The sequence below is a fragment of the Cydia fagiglandana genome, chromosome 15 (genome assembly GCF_963556715.1).
Source record: "Cydia fagiglandana chromosome 15, ilCydFagi1.1, whole genome shotgun sequence".
NCBI classification, from domain to species: Eukaryota; Metazoa; Arthropoda; class Insecta; order Lepidoptera; family Tortricidae; genus Cydia; species Cydia fagiglandana.
This window is the reverse complement of record NC_085946.1, coordinates 5708192-5725068: the sequence shown is the minus strand read 5'-3', so window position 1 is coordinate 5725068 and position 16877 is coordinate 5708192. Positions and strand designations below refer to the sequence as shown.

Genomic DNA, 16877 nt, shown 5'->3' with positions numbered 1-16877 from the left:
CTTTAATATCTAATGAATATAAAGGAAATTATGCTTTTTATTTATTTTAACTATTTCTCTGACTTATCCCTAAAAATAATTATGCAATCAAAAAATATATATGTTCCGTTATGCCATGGACGATTTACGTACCGAGTCATGTCAATGTACAGCTTGGCAAAAAAGAGTAGAAATTTAAAAGTGGCAACACTGTAGTGTTGTCCCGTTTTCTTATATCAATTGGTTTGAAAGGGACGACACTACAGTGCTGCCACTTTTTAATTTCTACCCTTTTTCCAAGCTGTACAATCAGTTTTTCAAGAATTTTATTTTGTGCAGCAACTCTGTCTCATCGTTTATTACCTAAATAATTGTAATATACTTAATTACAAAGCGCATTATAATTATTAATTAAGTAAATATAATTAATTATAACTAAGTACATATACATTTGAAACCAATGGGGAAACATGAAAATTACAAATGCTCCACTTCTCACTCGCCATTAGTGCAATATCTACCACTTATTTTGCTTACTGCGTATTTTCTTTTACGTCACTTACAAAAATAATCCTTATGACATCCAACATAAAACCGTTTATTTCAAAACCTGGCGACTAAGATAAGAGGTTTTGAAAAGAAAGAAGGATTGCTATTCAAACCCAGAAGGTCGTAATGACCGTGATTTTCAGTTAAAATGTGTCGTTTGTGTAATGATGGTAGAATATTAGGCAATTAAGCTCACGTGTACGTTCTGTCGCTGAGTGCACTGCGGTTACAGAGGGCCGACCGCGAACCACGTTCGACGTGTTGCCTCCCTGTCACACTTACGTACTAATTTACAAGTGCGACACGGGCAACACGTCGAACGTGGTTCGCGGTAGGCCCTCAGGTTTGAGTGCTTTTATGTGGCACTAGAGAAGTTATCAGTTCCTGGTTCAGAGGAAGTAACACATTAGTGACCGTGGTTGTTAGTCATGGAACGCAACGTCCTACTGGTTTCGAAATTTTGTCCTTCAAGCGACCATTACTATGATATACTCGTAAAATAATCCAATAAAACTCTTCCAAACAATAAATATATAAAATTAACAATTTTAGTCTTTACAAGAATTACTACTACTTAGCACCCCTGCATATAAAAATAAGTCCGTACCCCACATATGGGTCACTATTTATGATACGCCAAACACGCCTACACAAACTTTGATATGTTTATCGGTCCTTTTTAGGATTCCGTACCCAAAGGGTAAAACGGGACCCTATTACTAAGACTTCGGTGTCCGTCCGTCCGTCTGTCACCAGGCTGTATCTCACGAACCGTGATAGCTAGACAGTTGAAATTTTCACAGATGATGTATTTCTGTTGCCGCTACAACAACAAATACTAAAAACAGAATAAAATAAAGATTTAAATGGGGCTCCCATACAACAAACGTGATTTTTGACCAAAGTTAAGCAACGTCGGGAGTGGTCAGTACTTGGATGGGTGACCGTTTTTTTTTTTGCTTTTTTTTTTTTTTTTGCATTATGGTACGGAACCCTTCGCGAGTCCAACTCACACTTGCCCGGTTTTTGTTTCAATTATATTATATGTATTTCCTTATGGTGAAACTTTCAAATGTTGCCAAGCAAGCGCGAGAGGGTTTGAGCTATAATCCCCACTCTGGCTTAATGTGGGGTATAAATTAAAATGACTGTTATTGATAAATTATTGCATTTTTTCTCTCATCTTTCATATAGTATGCACTTGCTTAGTCATACTACTTCACAGTTAACTAGTACTCTAGATATCCTAACCATTTCACACGTTTTATCTCTGTTGAAGATAAGCCGTCATCATGATAAAATACTTATTCTCCCAGTTCACTAACATTGAGACGTCTTCAATAAAATTTAAAAGACTGTGACCTAAACTAGTTTTATTATTTATTTTATCATCAAACTTCATATTTAAATGTTGAAGAACATGTTCAGCAACATGAAACTCACTTCACTTATCATGTTAATGTCCGTAGTAACAAATGCTTTCGTGATAAATTACAACTCATTACCGTCAAACATTGGTGTATATGATTATCATCGAAGTATCGGCATACCACTGGCTGAGATGATAAAGAAGCATGAAAGTGAAATCAGCATACAGCGGATTACTGGCGGATTAGTGACTGAAATCGATACAGTGCCTTATCAGGTAAACACCCTTAAGAGTACCAATTAAATCCGTATCCCTAAGCGCCACTTGCAATATTCCACTAACTCGGGGTTAACCGGTTAAACCGCTAACACAGTGTCAAATTGTACTGGTAACCATGATAACTCCAGGTTTAACTGGTTAACCCCGGGTTGGTGAATGGTGCAAGTGGCCCTAAGTGTCACAATAAAGACCAAATTAGTTTGTCCTAGGCCAAGCCCGGGCGCGTTTAAAAGATACTAGTTAAGGCTAAGACAAACGTAATAGTACTAATAGTACCTATAGCCCGAAGTCGGGTATGGTCGGTGTTACGTTATGGTAATAGTCTATGGTTTGAGTTTATGGTCGAATTGGGATTTGGAACTTGTTGAATAAAAGATGGCTACCAATAATGTGGTCTTATAATTTACTAACCTATAAATTAACAAATATGGTGTCAGAAGTATAAAATAATAAGTGTGAAATACAAAAATGGGTGAGTCAAGTAAAATTTCACCAAATGCGGCAAATTCGCCGGCATCACAATGTCCACAACACAAGCAGGGACATGCTTACTCATACATACGACCATTAGAATTCACGGATTCTATGGAAGAGAATTGGAAATTGTGGGTCCAAAAATTAAAATATTTCTTCTTGCCGAGGACCTTGAAGCTGTTTCCGATGACCGTAAAACAGCTCTGCTGCTCCATAACATGGGTGACAAGGGTGTAGAAATATACAATTCGTTTAATTTGGAGCCAAAGCAAACCTTTGAAGAAGTCCTAAAGAAATTTAATGCATATTTCATTCCTAAAGTTAACATCACGATGCAACGCCACAAATTTTTTTCAAGGGCACAAGGAGCTACAGAGTCCTTCGACGATTTCCTTACTGACCTTCAGAACAGAAGTATGACATGCAACTTCAGTGACAAGAGAGAGGAACTCGTGAGAGACGTTATCGTTATAGGTCTAGCTAATACCGCTATGAAGGAGAGGCTTCTGCGCACGGAGGATCTGACGCTGCAGAAGACCATCACCATGTGCAGAGCTGCGGAATTGTCTCAAAAGCAAGTTACGGAACTAACGAATGAGATAGCTGCCACCTCCGTGCTCAACGTCAGCACTGCGCCAGTACATAACGTCAACAATGTCAATACTTCAAAAACAAGAAGCGTCAAGACAAGAAAATGCTATCGCTGCGGCAATAACTGGGATCGCACGCATCAATGCCCAGCTATAGGTTGCAAGTGCCAGAAGTGTGGTATTCCTAATCATTTTGCGAAGGTTTGCAGAAACAAACAGGTTGCAGCCATAACAGAGAAGCAGGTTGAAGACGACAGCGAGGAGTCCTTCTTCGTTGGCTGTATCAACAGTGAGTGTGAATGCGAATGTGAGTGGATTGAGACTATGATTATAAATAATAAGTCTATAAACGTCAAACTAGACACTGGTGCGCAGGTAAACTGCATGTCCTTAGCTACTTATAAGTCGCTGAACCTTGATGAGAGATTTATAGTTACTAAGCGCATTAAATTAGTGACACTTCATGATAAGTGCATACCTGTCAAAGGTGTGTGCACCATTAAATCTTATCTCAAGAATGGAAAGTGTGATAACATTGATTTTGTTATTGTGAGCACAGATTGTATGACAATTTTAGGCTTAAGATCTTGCATGAAACTTAAATTAGTCACTAGAAACATGGTTCATACTATAAATGTCTCGAATAACACTGACACAAATAGAATCATGTCAGAGTATACTAATTTGTTCAATGGTATAGGCTGTTTTAAAAAACCCTATAAAATTGTTTTACAGGAAAATGCAATTCCCAGAGCCGATCCACCTCGTCGGGTCCCTATAGCACTAAGACAGAGCCTTAAGGACGAGTTGGACAATATGGTGAGACAGCAAATAATTACCAAAAATGAGGATCCGATGGAGTGGGTCAACTCAATTGTTGTAACAAAAAAGAAGAACAATAAAATACGCGTATGTATTGACCCTCGGTATTTAAATAAATTCATTATCAGAAAACACAAGCAATTGCCAACGGTTGATGACATACTAGATAAGTTATCAGGCTCTAAGTATTTTTCTAAATTTGACTGTAGCAGTGGGTTTTGGACAGTACAACTTGACTCAGAAAGTTCAAAGTTATGCACATTTTCTACTCCATTTGGTAACTACTCCTATAAACGATTGCCATTTGGACTTTCTGTGTCAACAGAAGCGTTTCAGGAACGCATGGAAGAGACTTTTAGTGATATTGATAATGTACAATTTTATGTCGATGATTTAATAATTTATGCCAGCACGGTGGAAGAACATAATAAAGTGTTACTAAATGTATTGAAAAGAGCTCAAGAATGTAATGTCAAATTCAATAGGGAGAAGTCCCAAGTTCTGTGTAGAGAAATTTCATTTCTTGGCATGATTGTAAGTGACCAAGGGGTTAAACCTGATCCAATTAAAGTAATGGCCATTTCCGAATTAAAATGCATTCATGATAAGAAAGAACTTGAACGATTTTTAGGAATGACAAATTACTTGTCAAAATTTATCAACAATTACTCGACTATTACAAGCCCGTTGCGCGAGCTTCTTAAAAAAGACATATTATTTAAATGGCTTCCTTCTCATGAAAATGCTTTTAATAAACTTAAGGAGGCATTAACAAACGCTCCCACGCTTAAATTATTTGACAGTAATAAAGATGTTGTCGTTTCGGTAGATTGCAGCTCGGAAGGAGTAGGCGCTTGTCTTTTACAAGACAGACAGCCTATTGCATACGCTTCTAAGGCACTAACTGAATGTCAGAAAGGTTATGCCCAGGTTGAACGCGAGATGTTTGCTATTGTATTTGGATGCATCAAATTCCATAAGTATATTTTAGGAAAACATACCCTAGTTGAAACCGATCATTCGGCATTAGAAATTTTATTTAAAAAACCCCTGTCTTTAGTACCTGCAAGACTACAAAGAATGATGCTTAAAATACAAGGGTATGACATTACTGTTAAGTATGTACCTGGAAAACAAATGTATATATCAGATTTTCTCAGTCGCTCTTTCCTAGTTGACAAGAATGATGAAACGAAGGAATTTGATGAAGAATTCAACAAAGAAATTGTTTGTCATGTTGAGGTCATGATAGATTCGTTGCCTATTTCAAGTGACAAGCGACAACTCATTGCCATGAAAACGAACGAGGATGCCACATTGTCCTGTTTAAAAGACTATATACATAATGGTTGGCCAAATTCTAAGAATAACCTAAATGAATTAGTAAAACCTTTCTGGAATTTTCGCAATGAGTTGTCCCTAGTCGACCAGATAATTTTAAGAAATAATCTTATTGTGATTTCAGTAGGATTACAAAAAATGATGCTAGAAATTATTCATGAAGGTCACTTAGGATTAAATACATGTCTTCGGAGAGCTAAAAACGTTCTATTTTGGCCTGGATTGACAAGTCAAATTAAAGAACTCTGCAACAACTGTCAAACATGTGCCTTATTTAGGAAAAATAATACTAAAGAACCAATTCAATTTCATGACATACCTAGACTACCATGGCTAAAGTTAGGCACTGATCTTTTTGAATTTAATAAACAATACTATCTGGTTGTTGTAGATTATTACAGTAAATTTTTTGAAGTTGCTCGATTAAATGACTTGTCTTCAAGGACTATCATCAATCATATTAAGTCTATGATAGCTAGACATGGTTGTCCTTTAGAGATTGTAAGTGACAATGGTCCACAGTATTCTTGTAAAGAGTTTAAAGAATTTGCGGATGCATATGGTTTTAAGCATATTACTTCGTCTCCTGACTACCCAAAGTCGAACGGTTTAGCGGAATCTTCGGTCAAAATTGTCAAATCTATACTAAAAAAATGTAAAGAGGATAACACAGATCCTTATATTGCGTTATTAAATTTCAGAAATAGTCCGAAGGAAAATAGCCCTTCTCCAGCTAATCTTTTGTTCAATCGGAACCTTAATGACCGTTGTCCTGTGTCTGCAAATTATTTAAAGCCTAAAATATATACTAGAAATTATTTCTTAGATAAAGAGTTGCAACATAAGGTTGAAAACCACTACAATAAAACTGCTAGGTCTCTAAGAGAATTAGAGATAGGTCAGGGTATCATGTTTAAGAAAAAGATGTCAGATGATCGCTGGCAAAAAGGAAGTGTTGTAAAGAAGGCTGACTTCCCTCGTTCTTATATTGTAAAGGATGAACAAGGTCGCCAATATAGGAAAAACAGACAACATTTGCGTAATATAAATGAATATGAGTCAACTAATTGTACTGAAAATGAGTCTGTTAATCCTAACTCTTATGTTATAAACTATGATAGTAATGATAGCGACTGTGAATCCTTTTATGAAGCAGAAGAAACTGATGATCAGGAGCTCATTGATACAAGTGAAGCGAGTCAAAGCTCTACTGGAATCAATGATACTCCGGAACCAAATCTTGACTTGTATAAGACGAGGTCTGGACGAATAGTCAAGGCTCCGTCGAGACTAATTGAATCTTAGTTATAGTTGTAGTTATAATACCTATATACTTTACTCTTTGAGTTATAATTCTGTGAAGGAGAGGAATGTTACGTTATGGTAATAGTCTATGGTTTGAGTTTATGGTCGAATTGGGGTTTGGAACTTGTTGAATAAAAGATGGCTACCAATAATGTGGTCTTATAATTTACTAACCTATAAATTAACAAATAGTCGGTAGCACTTACGCCTCTTAATGTTAATAAACAGGGGTCCAAAATATCATGCCTATAATCATGTCCATCCTTCACCAGCACATCAGTTCTGACACCCTGGTATGCAATGCCTTAGTTTCTATGAATAAATCCCCAGGATACGGGCACAAGCTAGGTCCCTTATAAGATGATTAAAAATGGGGCATTATCTATGAAAACGGACCTTATTATCGATGACAGCGTCGCGTTAGGCGGCATTGCATATATATCGGAGCATAATGGCGTAAGCGCCATCGACAATAAGGTTCCTGTTCATAGATAACGTCACAAATGTGTACCTATTATTAATTATTTCAGGCAGGTCTCATGATCTCAGTTCTCAACAATCTTTCTATCTGTGGTGGCTCCATAATTTCTGCCACAAAAGTCCTCACAGCTGCCCACTGCTATGCTGACGGCAGGTCAACAGCTGAAGCCATACTGGTTGTCCTTGGCTCCAACCAACTGTTTTTTGGAGGCACAAGGATAGATGCAGTAGATGTGGTTGCGCATGCTGGGTTCAATCCCGTAACGGCAGAAAATGACATCGCCGTTATACGAGTGCCAAGTGTCGTATTTTCTTGTAAGTCTATATTTTCTCAAAACATTATTAAACTAGAAAGTTAATTAGAATACTGAATCAACTATGACTTTCTATTGACTTATTGACTAATATAATCACTTATTGACTAAATTTAAAATTTCAATCACATAAAATCACACGACTTGCGAGTTTAGCCACACCCACACCTATTAGTTATACTGGAGAGACTATATTATTGGAATACTGATAACGTGGACCCGGGTATGTCCTTAAACTACGTCCAAGACCACCGGTGGACGGGCAGCAGCGTCCCTCAAATTCGGTATACTCGACTGCGATCGCCAACCCGCCTGCCAAGCGTGGCGATTATGGCATTCACCCCTCATAAGTGGGAGGCCTATGTTCAGCAGTGGACGTCTTATGGCTGAGATGATGATGATGATGATGACTGATAACGTTATTGTAGAAAAAATACATATTAATGTGTAAATTCTAGTTAAGTATTTATTTATTATTCAATCGTATGGTGAGACATTCAGATTACAGCTTTGAGGTTCTTAAGCCAGGTAACTAGGTACGTCGTAAATTCTCGTTATTTATCTTAATTATCTTGCACAAGTGATTGATTACTCCTAGTGTCATGTTATACAAGAAATGTCTACAGTTAAATTAAGTAAAATATGTTTAGTATTAAACTGAATACTAAAAGCTTGCTCTTACTTTAAAATTTCCAGCGCAGATCCAACCGGTGGCCCTTCCTTCGGGCGAAGTAAATATGGATTTCACTGGATACCAGGCGCTCGCCTCAGGCTACGGGATGACAAGCGACGGTTAGTAATTTATTTTACGGAAACTCTTCGACATCTGAGGCAATTAAATATTAATAAAGTTCAGCTGTTAACCAATTTGCAGTACAAGAGATAACTATTTTTGAACTAAAAATTGAGGAAAATATTGTTGCTGGACAATTTTAAGACGTTTAATTTTTATTTCTTCTTGATAAATATTATTATGGTGTCATGACCCATGAAGATTTAATGTGGTAGGATAATTATAGAACCTAATTTCTTAGACTAAATAAAAAATGTGCACCGGGATTATAGGGAATAATAACATTCGATCAGTAAAATAAATAGTTACCACAGCATACCATTCAACTTTTCTTTTGAAGGTAATGGGGACGCGTTTTCTATAAAAGACTTGTATTTAATACATCGTGATACTTAAGTTCGGAAATGTAATGGGGAAATGAAAACGTCAAACCAAATTAAATGTTGCCCTAGGTACAGTCAAGTGTAAAAATATAGGTGCACAAATCACTTCAAAAATATGTCCGATAGCTATTATGTCAGTGAATTAAGAACTATGGGGTATATTTTTGAGTAACACACCCACAATTTTACACCTGATTCTACATTTTCGGTTTCAGACGAAGACATAGAGTTACTCCAAACTGTCAGGTCAGTGACAGTGCCTGTGATCAGTAACTCAGAGTGTGCAGCTGTGTACGGAGGCTTCATACTGAGCCAGCACATCTGCACGAGCGGTGTGGGTGCCAAGGGTACATGCGGTGGCGACTCTGGGGGCCCGTTGGTAGTCGACCTCGACTCAAGGACTGTTTTGGTGAGTGACGGGGAATTCCACTGATATGTTCGCGTCACATCGTTTGAAATCGATGTCTTAGAATATAGGTACTTCAAAAATAACAACTAAGGAGTGTCTTTTCAAAAGGCATTATTTTTGTATGGTGTCCATAGAGAAATAATTGAAGACTTTCCTCAACTATTGTAAAGAAACCAATGAAGACAATAGTGCCTATTGGCATTTTTGTTGTAACTTCAACCGTTTTTAAACCTTCCACGAGTTGCCAAGTTGTTTCTACTTCCATTTTTTGTACCCACTTTACATGAGCTACTTGCATGCATTTCATGATGCTAACCGGACGGGGTTGTACTTTGAGCTAATAAGAACCCGGATCATGATAACTTTAATAACATTTGATAACTTGCTTTAAACTCGACGGTATAATTATTCCACATATTTAGGTTATAGATGATTATGGTAGCTGCGTCACGTCATTGGCATAATGGCGGAATGTTCTTATACTTCTTATGGTAAAAAAATCATTAAGTTATTGAATGATTCAATAGCCTTTGCGTACCATCGCCCACACTGTTAACTGACAGTTCGTAAACTTTATTACAAAAAGCATAAGGTCCACCGATGGACAGTTAAGAGTGTGGCTGTTTGTACGCTGGTAAATGCCTAGTGGGTAGTGACCCTGCCTATGAAGCCGATGGTCCCGGGTTCGAATCCTGGTAAGGGCATTTATTTGTATGATGATACAGATATTTGTTCCTGAGTCATGGTTGTTTTCTATGTATTTAAGTATTTATATATTATATATATATCGTTGTCTGAGTACCCACAACACAAGCTTTCTTGAGCTTACCGTGGGGCTTAGTCAATTTGTGCAAAAATGTCCTTAATATTTATTTATTTATTTAAATGCGTAAGTGCCAGCGCTAGGTAAACGTAAGTAAAGCTGAAGCTTGAAACATTTATTTTAATTTAACCCTTAAAGGACGCAATCTGTATTATATGTAACTGATGAGGCAAAAATGACCAGCCTATAATATTATCTTTATGGAATTATTTTTAGGATACGAAATAGCAATCAGATCAGACCGTTAAATATTTAAACAATTGAGATGTTGTAAACGTTAAACTCTAAGGCCAGGCCACACTGGCTAAAGACGTGCACGTGAGCTAAAATGTTGGAGCCGCGCACGCATACGTCACGCAAGCGTTGTGTCGTCTCTCATAAGGAATTGTATATTACAACGCGCCCGGGCACGTGCACGTCTACTCTCACGCACCCGGTATGTACAAGCCTTTAAATGTTAACTCGTATAAAAAATTGTACCTAATTTTTTTATTTCCAGATTGGCATAACGTCTTTCGGAGCCGAGTTCTGCACGTTATCATACCCGTCCGCTTATGTCCGAGTAACCGAGTTCTTGGATTGGATATCAGCACAGATAGACTGAGGTGTTACGTATTTACAAATACTAATTAGGTATTTATAAACATCTCGTAAATAAGTGCGCTTAATAAAAGGAAGAGATAAAACTTATATTACTTGTTTTTATGTATAAGACCTTATCTTAGGTGAGCTGAATAGTTTTGTATAGTCGAATATATGTACCTATCATAACACGTGAGCTTTTTTCATCCTATAAACCCAAACATTTCGAACGTTTGCCTCATATTAGTATGTACTACTATTTTTTTTTGTACTACTATTTCTAGATTAATATGAGATGATTTTTACCAGAGAACCAGAGTCATTAATCGCGAAAATATATAAAGTTCTGCCTGTGCTCTAAGATATTGACCTTACTTCTCAACCGAATTAATAAACAGATCATTTTCTATTTCCGCGCCTAAAAATAGATTACAATATTACAAACAAAAGTTCCTAAACTTCATAAACTTTAATAATGGTCTTGTACTAAATTAAAAGTGACCAAGCCCTCCGTTTGCCGAGAAATATTTCAGTTTATATTTTATATATAGTGTTATGTAGTAGTGTGATTACTTATTACTTAATAACACAAACCAAAATATTGAACAAAAATAAGTTGATATGTTCCCCAGTTCCTATACTTCTACATATGTGCTTTATCTAAGATTTTGCCCTCACTTCTCAGCAGGAGAATAAATCAACAGACCATAAAACTCCTATTTTAGTCCTTAAATATCTAACAATCAAAAGTTCCTAAACTTTCTTAGAGTATACCTAATCATGCAAATTATAAAAAGTACACATCCCAATTAAATCGCGTCAAACTCAGCCGCACCTCCCCTAAGCGAACAAAATGCACCCGTCAGAAGCTTGAAAAATGAATGAAGTTATCAAACCCGAGAAGGGAATAATTGAGAACTCGCACAATCGAGATATGATGGATCTCACACCTCTCCTGGCCCATCAAATCGCTCTTCAAAGGGTAAATCTATATTTAAGTGCCCCGAGAACTTGGTTGTAATTACATTTTTATGTTGTAGGGCCCGGGGTTGCTAATGCCCCTTACAAATACGAATATAATAGACCGCCGGGTTGAGATCTTATTCAGGCTCTGTTAAGATCTTTCTTCGTATAAATGTTTACATTTTTTTATTGGACGTGTCGTTTTGTTGGTTGAGAATAAATCTTGTAATGTGATGCGATTCTTTATTGAGATGTTATTATTAGTGTTCCTTTATGTATTTGTGAATACAAATAACCTAATGTTCCCGTTTATCTCCAAAAATATATCTCAGCTGATTGTGTTTTGCGATAAAGGTTTTACGTGACCAGCAATGGTTTTTAGTTAGGTTTTAACTAATGGTTCTGGAATAGATAGATAGAATACCTACTTTTTATTGGCACACCTCAGTAAAAATATACAAAAGAAAAGAACAATTGATTAAATGTAGAGGCAGACAACAGGCGGTCTTATTGCTAAATAATATTGATCATTAATATATTATTTTTTAATATTTATCATTAATATCATTACATATTTAAAGACCTTATTAAAATGACTCTCAATTATACATTGCATTTAGATACTTAACTTCCTGTCTGTGAAAGATCCTGACCGAATTTTAGACATCTTTTTTCATTGCATTTTTGACCCACGATGTTTGGCCATCGTAAACATATTAAAACTTAAAGATTTTTTTATGTTTACTACTGTAAAGGAGCCCAGCTGGGTTCCAGTTGGGTAGACCCCATCAAATGCCATGGCCTGATTCCACTTGAAACCGCACAGAGAGAACCATAATGTTGGTCTATTGTTTAATAATTGTTTTACAAGCTCTGCTCTTCAAAGTCAGCATGTATTACCTACAGGGAAGTAAAGTCGGGTATCTTTTGTTTTTATTTTGTACTCTCAAAAATGGTTTTGCTGGATATCTTTTGTTTTGTTGTCATTACTCGTATTGTATACGCCTAATGAACTAATGAAGGCCCCAAGTGGAATCGGGACAAGGTATTTGAAATGGGGCATAGTTACTCAAGCATAACAACTTTGTATAGCTCTAATATAACACTCCCATTAGATTGCTCTAAATACAGATGGAAAGAACAATGGAGGCTAGAAAAGGGCAAAAGGCAAACTTACACGTAAACAACTACCATAATTCCGAGTAATCCAACAGTCTGGAACACCCTATCAAATTAATAGGGTTGACACTTTTACACACGCATACGACAAAAACATAAATTAATTGAATTTACTTAAAAGGTACTTGGGTGTTAGTAATGCAAGTTCTTCCCATTTGTTTTTTTTTTAAGTGAAAACTTCTTTAGCGGCGCTGTGCACTTTTTGAGGTGGGGAAAAATGATAAACTCGAGACAGCGTAAGGCGTAACGCGTAAGGCGTCTTTCCTCTCTTTCTGCCGCACGGCGAAAATGTATGCCATGAGCCTGCTGTTTCATGTAGGCGGCGCAGGGCGCTTGCGTGACTTATGTTATGTGTGACAGACAATGTCATTGTTTTTTGTGAGTTTCCCTCAAACTGGTGTGATGACTCTCACAGTGATGTGCTTAGGGGTTTCAAGTAATGCGACGATACAACGCTAGATGGCGTTAACCTCAAATATACATAGTGCTGCAGATATTTTGCACTATATGGCCCTGTTATTAATATTTTGAGTTACAATGTCGTTGAGTTTTCACTTCTGCTTCAATATTATTTTTGTATTATGTTGTTAACAATTTAATATTTAACTACATACATATTTTATTAATTTTTTTTTATTTATTCTCTGGCGCATTCTCTAAAACCAAATTCAAATAAAGTTGAAAAAGAGACCGCCTAAGTCTCTACATACATAGACTTTGAAGTGTCAAAGTGTGGGAGTGCACTATATTAAACGTCATGTTTTCATAGGATTTTGGAAACGCCACAATCTGTCCGATTTTTAAAATAACTTAATTTCACACTGTCCATGGGGTGGCATCCATAAATATAATTAATCTCATTGAAGACAACCTGCTAGTGCAACCTGGCTGAAACGTCGAAAAAAATTTAAAATACTTAATGAAATTTTATAGCGGTAGACCCGTTAAAGACTTTAATTGTGTACAAAACGCGAGTTTAAAGGCATTCAAAGAGATCGTGTGGTTGTTTGCCACCACCTTTATAAAATAAACTATCTATAGTTGACAACCCTAACTGCGAAGCCATATGACGGTGTCTCGTCGTGGTTACGACAGGGCGAAATGTACACTTGTCTCTTATTTTATTTTATTTCGTTGATAATTATAATTTATAATATACATAGGTACCTATATTATTACATTATCAAAAGATAAAAGAGTGGAAAAAGCAACAGAGGCTCAAACCAGTGTGTCATCATCATCATCATCATTTCAGCCTATATACGTCCCACTGCTGAGTACAGGCCTCCTCTCATGCGCGAGAGGGCTTGGGCTATAGTCCCCACGCTAGCCCAATGCGGATTGGGGACTTCACATACACCTTTGAATTTTTTCGCAGATGTATGCAGGTTTCCTCACGATGTTTTCCTTCACCGAAAAGCGACTGGTAAATATCACATGATATTTCGTACATAAGTTCCGAAAAACTTATTGGTACGAGCCGGGGTATGAACCCGCGACCTCCGGATTGAAAGTCGCACGCTCTTACCGCTAGGCCGCCAGCGCTTTTTTCTGTACCAAACAACCAGTGTGTAGAGCCCTTTTATAAAAAAAAACCGGGCAAGTGCGAGTCGGACTCGCGCACGAAGGGTTCCGTACCATAAAGCAAAAAAAAACGGAAAAAAAAATGCAAAAAGAAAACGGTCACCCATCCAAGTACTGACCACGCCCGACGTTGCTCAAAACGTTTGGTCAAAAATCACGTTTGCTGTATGGGAGCCCCACTTAAATCTTTATTTTATTCTGTTTTTAGTTTGTTTGTTGTTATAGCGGCAACAGAAATACATCATCTGTGAAAATTTCAACTGTCTAGCGATCACGGTTCGTGAGATACAGCCTGGTGACAGACAGACGGACAGACGGACGGACGGACAGCGAAGTCTTAGTAATAGGGTCCCGTTTTACCCTTTGGGTACGGAACCCTAAAAAAGAATTGAAATAAATTCATAACACCCTTAAAAGAGACCTAACTTTCTGCTAACGACTAGTTAATTAACTACAAAACAAACCACACATACTGTTATGACTATGAGGCAAAAATATTTTATAGCAATAATAACTTTATAAAAATATAAAGTTAAATAATAATCGAGATAACAAGACATCCACTTAAATAAAACTATATTATTACACTATATTCATTTTAAACAGTTAACGTTAAAGAGAAAATAAGCTTAGGACAAAACAATTTCGATGTTAGATTGTCATAGCAAATTTCGCTTATAATAACAACACTATGAACGCTTCAACAGGCGTTCCGTTAAATTATGGGTGTTGTTACCTATAAACCCGTATTCATCAACATTCATTACTTAGGGCATATTATCGAGCAATCCTTTTATAGCTGCGACGAATTCATTGCGTATAAAGCGCAATAATTATACTGTTTATTATGTTATTGTAATAACTATCATAAGTACCTTGTATTTTGGTAAATTACTATAGGTACTATTACTAAATTATTTACTAATGACGTATAAATTGGTTTTATTATAAATAAATTATTATGATTATGATTATTAGGGTCCGATTCGGATTTTGAAATAGACATCTATTAGATATCTTTTAAACATCACCAAGATACGATAACGATATGTTTAAGATCTTACCTGTAAAATTTGACATTTGCGCGATTCTGGAAATACTCTTGAACGATTTGCACAGGATATGACTTAGAGATCCAATTCACATCTAATAGATATCTTACTCTATCTAACGTAAAAGTGACATTGGATGCCCGAATTGCACTGCAAAAGAGAACTAGTGGATATCTAAACTATAACGTATCTAGAATGGATCTGGTACGTGTCTTCTCTTATGAATATCTTGAAGTTCGAATACGGCAGTTAGGCTTAGGTTTGCTGAGGTTATTCTTGTGTCGGTTAGCCGTGGCAAAATGCCGGGATAACGCGAGGAAGAAGAAGGATTCTTGTGTCGTCTTACATAGCGAAGTCCATGCCAAGTGGAGAAAAAGTAGAGAGAGGAAGCATGAAGTCTCTAGTGTGTAATCAACCACTCAAGTGATAGTTTCCTTTGTTTTCCTTTCCTTTGGGCCTTGGTTGTCAGACACCAAAACCTTCATCATCATCATCATCATCTCAGCCATAAGACGTCCACTGCTGAACACAGGCCTCCCCCTTGATGAGGGGTGAATGCCATAATCGCCACGCTTGGCAGGCGGGTTGGCGATCGCAGTCGAGTACACCGAATTTGACGGACGCTGCTGCCCGCACCACCAAAACCAAAACATTACCAAAACCTTAATAAAGGATATTCCCCGAAAACTTGTTGGGGTGTCTGGCGACCTACGAGCAGGGTCATATTTTGCCCAAAGGCTGAGCTTAACCAATAAACCATATAGCGGGGAAATGCGGCCAGTGTCCTGGACTACCTATGCCCCAGGTGACATTAGGTTTCGGCAAAAATTGATGAAGTATTTGTAAATGTAAATATTGTAAATATTGTAAATAAGTATATGTAAATGTTACTATGTAAATATTGTAAATATATTATTGTAATTAAGCAAAAAAAGTACCTGTATCTAGTGCAATCCACTGGTAAAAGGCAAATTTAGAAGAAATAATCATCATTTGGGTCGTGATTTTACAATATTTTGTGTGTTACAATTTATACGCCAAACCTCGAAATCTTGCATCGGACTTAAGCCCCCGCTACTACATTAATTAGTCATGAATCTTAATCAGAATGGTAATGCTGGTGGGCATTGTCTAGTGACGTCACCGTTTCGCCGGGATGTTTCCGTCCTATACGGATATGATGGTGGCACGTGTCTACGTCAAATCCCTTCAGGAAACGGAACCCTAAAAGTACAGATGTGTAAGTTGCGGAAAGTTTAAAATTGGAAAAGTTAACGGAAATTTCAGGAAATATTCACATGGAACAAAGGAAACTATCACTATGGAAAGTAATTTAATTTATAATTTCTATTCCCATACAGAAATATTAGAGTTTTCCGAAATATATCCATGTGGAAATTTAAATTTTGGAATTTTCTGGCAGTACTTCAATAGGTACATAAACGTAATTCAACAAAATAAAGTTTTGACATTAATTAGATTAATTAAATAAATCGGTACTTAGGTAGATATTCAGCTCGAAAACAGTGAACTGGGTCATAGTCCAAGCATTGCACTCTGCAGATACGTTATCAAAATTCATCTGCAAGTAAATAAGTAGGTACTTA

At 36.9% G+C, this 16877-nt stretch overlaps 2 protein-coding genes across 2 annotated transcripts; both read left to right on the top strand.

Moving 5' to 3' along the window:
• Nucleotides 1-1956: 1956 nt before the first annotated feature.
• Nucleotides 1957-10584, top strand: LOC134671212 (brachyurin-like). Its single transcript, XM_063529006.1, has 5 exons — nucleotides 1957-2173; nucleotides 7239-7503; nucleotides 8199-8294; nucleotides 8894-9087; nucleotides 10410-10584. Exons 1-5 carry the CDS (start codon nucleotides 1961-1963, stop codon nucleotides 10512-10514), a joined length of 873 nt encoding a protein of 290 aa, XP_063385076.1. The 5' UTR covers nucleotides 1957-1960; the 3' UTR covers nucleotides 10515-10584.
• LOC134671213 (uncharacterized) lies at nucleotides 3019-4071 on the top strand. Its single transcript, XM_063529007.1, has 2 exons — nucleotides 3019-3547; nucleotides 3976-4071. Coding segments are annotated over exons 1-2 (483 nt in total). The 5' UTR covers nucleotides 3019-3066; the 3' UTR covers nucleotides 3978-4071.
• Nucleotides 10585-16877: the final 6293 nt, after the last annotated feature.

Excerpts from the sequence above, each read along its gene's own strand:
- LOC134671212 (XM_063529006.1), top strand. The coding sequence starts at position 1,961 with ATGAAACTCACTTCACTTATCATGTTAATGTCCGTAGTAACAAATGCT. Across the intron at positions 2,174-7,238 it reads TCGATACAGTGCCTTATCAG|GCAGGTCTCATGATCTCAGT; the intron begins GTAAACACCCTT and ends TAATTATTTCAG. Across the intron at positions 7,504-8,198 it reads GCCAAGTGTCGTATTTTCTT|CGCAGATCCAACCGGTGGCC; the intron begins GTAAGTCTATAT and ends TAAAATTTCCAG.
- LOC134671213 (XM_063529007.1), top strand. The coding sequence starts at position 3,067 with ATGACATGCAACTTCAGTGACAAGAGAGAGGAACTCGTGAGAGACGTT.